Genomic DNA, 7,446 nt, shown 5'->3' with positions numbered 1-7,446 from the left:
ACAAGTGTGAGAAGAACTAAAAGTGGCTTTAATCATAATGATATATCACAAAAACGATTTCAAACTAATTAACTGTATGTCCTATTTGCATAGGTCATAGTACCAAATAATCCCCGTGCAGACGAAACATGTGCACGCCTCTACAAATAACACAACCGAATTTCCACTACAGGTGGTCATGTAATTATCATGTCAAACGAATTGGTTAATAATTGTCATAGAAATTACATCATGGTTCATTTAATTGTTACGAGGTTTACGCCAATGTGTTAAACATCAGGGTTTGCATATCCCACTTCTCTCCAGGGGGTAGTTGCGAGGGAGGGAGTGGGCGTAACTGGCACGATCCGATTAAATGCTGCTTTGAGGTTCAAATATGATAAGAATCAAGCTGCCAGTAAAACGTTGTATTGCCTCTTCCATAGTTTACATTGAATACAAAAAAACTGTGAGAAAATATGTAATATACGAACAGAGATGATAATACTGTTCAGTCCCTTCTTGAAACCAAGAACACCAACTTGGTTTGGAATTTATGTTAAGATATACCTGCTGACAAGATGCAACCATTAAACCCATTCGTAAAGCTATAACCTTACCATAATCAAAGATATCCGAATCAAGTACGGAGAGCCATTTGTGCCAAAAGTATATCCAAAATGACATCGTTTACGTTCAAAGTGAAATCGACTTATCGAAAACAAAATCGATGTATTCGAAATAAAATCTACTTGTCCAAATTTAAACTCATTGTATTGAATATTGTTTTGGATACGTCGACTTCGTTTTGTACATATCAATTTCGTTTTCATTACCACGATCTCAATTTGGGCATAACGATGTCAATTTGGATAGTTTTGAAACAGATGGCGCTCCATACTGATAGCTTGAAATGAACCTAAATCAAGGTTTTTGGAAAATGGAAATATCATAACTAAATCTATATTCTTATAAACTGTTTGGTTCAGCGCTGGTGACAAAGGTTTGTATAAAAAAAAAAAATCCGGATGTGACAATAGCATCACGTCCTTTCTGGCAACAAAGGTTCATTGCGTTGGAGTTTGAACAATGATATTGGCAGGCTTTTTTATTTCATTTTATTTTTGCTTACTTCACATGGTAAAGTGAGGCCAGTAAAGAAACAGCATAATTTGTAGCAGACATTGCAAGTAAAATCTCATCTAATAGGTAAGTTGTAGTTATAAAGTATTTTGTTTTATGATTAATTTTCCGGTGAAGTACACAATTTTGTAAATCTAAGATGTTAACTGGTAACAGCACACTGTAGTTTATTTTATGACCTTTTTTGATGTGATTAAAGTTCTTAATCTATACTCGCTAACTGGCTATATATGTTACAATCAAGGGTCTTTGATTTCTGGAGCATATATATATATATATATATATATATATATATATATATATATATATATATATATATATATATATATATATACTGACCCAGCGACACATAGCTGATACCCCATGTACACTACCTCGTCGGGTCTGACTTCATGAATTGACTCCATGAATGTCGGTGTTCCTCTTAGTAGAAGGAAGGTTTCAATCTCCGTTTTGGAAACGTGCTCGCTATATCACCCTGTCCATGGGCGGCGATCATGGGGGGACGGGGGGACATGTTCCCCCAATTTTTTAGGTGGGGGATATAGTATCTAATATCCCACCCCCCCCCCCAAATATTTGGTGGCATAGTTCTTTTTGTGTGGCTATAAATAGAAAATAAAGCGTGAGATTATTTATCCAAATCATATTTGGCGGTGGCTAAAACTTCATCCAACACATGCTGTATGATGTAAATGACACTCCGTGACGAAGGGGGCGACACCCCCCCCCCCCCTTGAGCATATTTGTTGTATATTTTCATCATATCGTTAGTAATTTCAAAATAGAAAATGCTAAGATGCAACTTACAAGGCCTGGAAAGTGCCATTTCCAGTGATCTGGGAGGCATTTTCGGCCAAAATGGTCTTTTACGCTTCGCGCCAACTCATAGTGGCGCTACGCTTAGATAGTTCGCCCCTGGCAAATTCCTTGCTACGCGCCTGTGTAACCGTGTGTCACATTTTGTTACTAAATATCACAAAAAATATATATACAAAATATCACGAAGCGCGCGAACAATTTTGGGATGAAAGTTGCTGCACGCCTGCACCCAAGCAAATGTCCCCCCCCAATATTTAAAACAAATCGCCGCCCCTGACCCTGTCAACAAGCAGTAGCTAACCACCCTGACCCCCCCCCCCCCCCACCCCTCAAGGCACGTTGAATTGACTTGCATACACTTGGCTCCACATTACTTTACTTGTTATCACTTCACTACATCCGCTAGACATTACTTCACTCTATTTCTACCTGACTTCACTATAGTCAACTCCACATAACTTAACTAGAGTTTACTGCACTTATAATTGACTGGATTTTAGGGGTTCATCTCAGTTTACTTAATTGACATGATTTTACTAGACTTCATTATACCGGACTATATTGGACATTGTCTCCATTTTACATTAGGTTACTCTACACTCCAATTGTAACTTTACTTCCACAGGTAAAGATTAGCGGAGCCATAGCCATGACTTCCGAGAAAGGTTTCTACTTTGTTTTCACGGTGGCTCTCTCTTTGATCCCGATGATTGCAGCGGTTCCAGATTGTCAAATTGAATGGGAAGTAGACTGGGACGTCCAACCAGTCATCGGTAATCTAATGACTTTTGAAAATCCAGGAGAAATTGTTAACAACATCACTGTAACTGAAGTGTTGGAGGTGCTGGGTCTAGCATGGAACGCACCTTCGTGGCAAGTGATCGCTGGCTTGGTGTGTGTCCGATTTGGTCCCTTTCTTAACCATATGGCCGGTGATAACAGCGTTAGAAGAGAATGCGACCAAATCACAGCATCACTCCGAAATGAAGGTAGTTCGAATATTATTGATGCATGTATCAATTCTTGGACAGAAACGGGTCTCGGGTCGATGACAAATTAACCACTCGTTAACACTGAAAATAACGCTATTGACAACCAGGCGACAGTTGAGAAACTATCGTCGATTGCATTTGAGCTTCTTGAATGGCTAGGACCTTCCCCTTTCTCTGGGGATGTCTTCGGTGGCTGTTCAGCACTACGGCTTTTGTTGAGTATGCAAATTGAGAGCATTATCAATCGAATCAAGACGATTGTAACCTATCCGTTAGCGCTGCTATTTGAAGGGTTCGGAGATGACAATATTTGTGATAACGCAGGGCAAGGATCAGACAATTTGTTCTATATTACTATTATAGATGCCTTGTCTGATGTTAATGATATGCGCTTTTGTAGGTTTCTCTCAAGGAACCCATCAAATGACGAATTTATTAACAGAGCATCTAGTGTCATCAATAATATCCATTTAATGCTGACAGACGAGACGATTTGCCGAAGACTATTAAACGCCTTTTCCAACCTTCTTGAAATGGACTCCAAGAACAACGTTTACATCGTAACTGGTATAAACCTGGACTCATTGCCCTCCGAGGAAACATTTTGCAGAAATCTTTCAACTGCGTTTGATCCTCGCTCTACATTTACTCCTCCCCCCTATTCTGTACCAACAGGCCAAAGTTTCGACACATGGTATTTCACATCCGTCCCTGGTGAAATTCTCCCGGGGTTCTATGTTCAACATGCTGCGAATGTTTTGGGTGCTTTTCTCCGCTCTGGTACGCTTGTTAATGGGTTGGCTTTGATGTGTTCGGTATTTGAATCTTTCCTTGTCGACACATTTCCCGATGGCGCGCGCAGGGGATGTGACCGATGCATGTGTAGCTCTGCAACAGATGGACTTGGCAAAAATTGAGGACAATTGTCTGCAAATTACGGTTCCGCTCCAGTATGGAGATTTTCCAATCTCGTTGAGGATTCCAACCGCTATTTACATGATCGTAACTGGAGTTGAAGTGACAAGGGTGCTTTTTGATTTGGACAATATTTCTGCCATGGAAGTATGTGAGTCTGTGAATGAATTTTACAATTCTGACAACAATCTTCAATCTGTGGTTCGCTTATCTGTGGATACGTACCTTGCTGAAATCTTACCTATCGCTCACAACATTTGTGAAGATTATGATACAATCTACAGTTATATTTTGCTAAATGCTGGAGGAGATAACGTTGTAATTACTGAACGCGTCATACGGCAGTTCATTTTGGCTCACCTTGGATTTTCCAGCAGGTCACAGCTTTGTGACGTAATAGCCAACGGTATTGACATGTCATCTGGGCGAGCCGAAAGCGATCTTGTGAACCTCTTTCAATCAGAGTTGCTGAATTTCATTGAAGATTTTGACAGATGTACTGCTTCTGCCGATTCGTTTCTGCGTGCTTTCGAACTGACCAACGACGGGGGTGTCGACGGGAGAACATTTCTATTTCAGTATACCGGATACATGACTACGGAGGCCGCCTGTAGAGATCTAAATCGACTTTTCCGAGCAATGATTTGTTCTGATGACTCTGGTGACTCTGGTGAATCTGGTGACTCTGGTGACTCTGGTGAATCTGGTGACTCTGGTGACTCTGGTGAATCTGGTGACTCTGGTGACTCTGGTGACTCTGGTGAGTGTATTATATTCAAAGGTCCAAAAGCAAAAAAATTTAATAGACTTTCAAATCAATGATATTGTCTTGACCGACCCCTCACCTCCCTGAGGTGGGGTGGTCTCAATAGAACTAAACAATTAACAACATATGAGAATGAATTAAGTTTTGCATTGTAATAGTTTATATCAATTGTATAGTAAGTTCTATTACGTCTTAAAACTTACATCAAATCCCCAAATTTGCGCTAACAAAATAATTTTACTTGCGGAATACTGCTACTAAATAGACAAAAAAAAAGTGGAAAATGCAGTTGTGAATTCTCATATGGTCCCACAGCTTCAATGTAATGAAGTTAAATAGTATACGTTTAGACCTGCTCTAAGTTCTTACAAGTCTTGGTTTCGAAGCATTTCATATCCAACCAAGTTCATTTTTCCGGGGTTTAATTGTACATATTTGAACGCAAATATCACAACATTACGCAGTAAATAGTGAAGTGAACTCACCAAATGAAGAACGAGATTTACAAAATCTCTAATTGTCTTCGTTCATTAAAATTGTAATCCTAGCCACCGCTGTATCGAGTTGATTTACTCAAGTAGTTATATATCAAATTGGTACAACTGCCAGGCCGAAGAATCATTCGTTCCACTCACAGACAGCAAACAGATATTTGTTAAAAAAGATATTTTGTGTCAGTGATTATGGTGTATCCTATTAAAACATTCGACACTAGTCGGTATAACAATGCTATTCATTGGCTTAAATAATTTAAATATTGGATAGAAGGTTCAAACTGAGGTTCGGTTTTGCTCGTCGTGTCCTCCAATAACATTTTCTTTTCTTCTTCTTCTTTTTTTTGCCTAAGTTGAAAGCAGAATAGAATATTTCTAATTAAAGTTGACAATGAATGTTCATTTGGCGAACAATTTTTGTTTTGTTTTTTAAATAAACTATTGAGTAACTTTTCTGGATTTTGTTTCTTTATTGTATTTCGTTCACAGATAAAAGCGGTCCTATTTTGAGGGGTAACTTGGTCCTGATGATGACATTGAATGTGATCCTCTGGGTACGGTATCAGAATATCTGAGGACAAAATCGATTGTCCGTTCTGAGGAGAATATTTGCCAATGTTCTGCGTTCTTTCCTTCCTTTTGTTTTGTTTTGTTTTTTTTGTATTTGTTTCTATGTTGTTTTGCACTTTTACCCGGAACATTCATTTTAATCAAGAACGTGTACCTATTTACATCTTTCTTAGATCATTTAGAGTAATTAATTTTTCTCAGTTTGCTCAATTACTACAAAGTAATAGCTTTGTTTTGTGTTGAATATTGCTAGATTATGGTGGTACAAAGAGAAATAAGGAAGGTATGTATCAAATTTAAAGGCTTGCAAAGGAAAAACAAATTCTGACATTAGCTGCAGCTGTTACCAAAAAGAGTTTCCAATCAATTCTTGATAATTTACATACAATCATGCAGAATTTGTTTTACAGAAAGGAACAGCTTTCTTTTTAAAAAAGATGGGTTGTAATTGGTTTACTGGACTTTGACTTAAAACCATTTAACAGAATAAATTTGTTTTCCGGTGACATTTTTATCATGTAAATTCTACAGAAATATTCAGTATAGATCATAACCTGTGTGTTAATGTTACAGGTATTAAGAGTACTTTAACATAAGAATTCGGTTTTATACATTTTAATACGTTTTTCTTTATATCTGTGGTGGTATCTTTAACATAGAAAACCTTTTTTTGTGCATCTTTCAGAGTTTTTCCTGCACAACTGTTGTGGTATTTTTAACAGAGTAAAACTGTTTTTGTTACATATTTCAAAGTTTTTCTGCACAACAGCGGACAGAGCTACTTTTAACAGACAAATGTCTGATTTTACAGATCTTTGAAAGTTATGCTTTACAACTGTTGTGGTATTTTCAACAAGAAATTCTGTTTATATAGATCCTACAAAGATATTCAATAAAACTGTGGTGTTTTTAACTGTGACATTGTATTATACATCTATATAACAATTATTGCTCATACTTGTCGGTCACTCTCTTACAAAGAGAGTGACCGATTTCCACACATTCATTTGTATTTTAAAAGTTACATTGCATAATAATCGTTACCAAACAATTAACACTTTCCTTTGCACTGTGACTTGCACAGTTGCTGACAAACAACGACATCGTAAAGATTTAAAAGAGTTCTCATGTTGATTTCCAAATCATTTGAAGTTTCAAAGATGAAAACAAGTAAAGTATTGAACGGAAGACTAAATATGGATTTAAGGAGTCATAGTATTTCTTACCAAAATCAAATATTTGTAAATAAGTAGTTTCCTAACGTTTAACACCACAAACATTAACATTTTTCACACAGCTCTCGCTAACACAGTGAACATGACTCAAGATAGTATGGTATTGATTTCAGCACACCTTCCTAAAGGCTGCTTTGGAAGATGTAGAACTAACAACAATTAGAAAATAAATGTGAATCGCATGGTAATAATGTAGGTTGGATCCTTGGAGAATGATTAATGGAAACCATGGTTTACTTTGATGACAATTACCTCAACCCATGGTTGACAAATATGGTAAAATGTCGTGGTATAAATCTGTGGTGGGGATTTTTCATTACATTGGCCTGGTTGTCCATCTTTTTGACAGTAACATCCCCTTCACAGGAAAAGATATCTGAACTTTTACTCAAATTGTGCTTCCTGTGTCACAGAAAGAAATTGTCACATTTTTTAGGAGACTGGTACTTTTATTCAAGAAATTCACAAAAGAATCAAATGGATATGTTTTTGTCCCTGGATTAAAAAAAAACAAAAAAACAAGGTTAACA

General features: G+C 37.3%; 1 protein-coding gene across 4 annotated transcripts; it reads left to right on the top strand.

Moving 5' to 3' along the window:
• Positions 1-1,053: 1,053 nt before the first annotated feature.
• LOC139978983 (uncharacterized) lies at positions 1,054-6,594 on the top strand. 4 transcript variants are annotated; one of them, XM_071989618.1, is made up of 3 exons: positions 1,054-1,188; positions 2,570-4,584; positions 5,601-6,594. In XM_071989618.1, exons 2-3 carry the CDS (start codon positions 3,786-3,788, stop codon positions 5,684-5,686), a joined length of 885 nt encoding a protein of 294 aa, XP_071845719.1. In that variant the 5' UTR covers positions 1,054-1,188; positions 2,570-3,785; the 3' UTR covers positions 5,687-6,594. The 4 variants fall into 4 exon arrangements, with proteins under 4 accessions (XP_071845719.1, XP_071845718.1, XP_071845717.1 ...); XM_071989617.1 differs by having other exon boundaries at positions 2,570-4,593; XM_071989616.1 differs by having other exon boundaries at positions 2,570-4,602.
• The last annotated feature ends 852 nt before the right edge of the window (positions 6,595-7,446 follow it).

The sequence above is a fragment of the Apostichopus japonicus genome, chromosome 13, assembly GCF_037975245.1.
Source record: "Apostichopus japonicus isolate 1M-3 chromosome 13, ASM3797524v1, whole genome shotgun sequence".
NCBI lineage: Eukaryota > Metazoa > Echinodermata > Holothuroidea > Aspidochirotida > Stichopodidae > Apostichopus > Apostichopus japonicus.
This window is presented reverse-complemented; position numbering and strand designations above follow the sequence as displayed.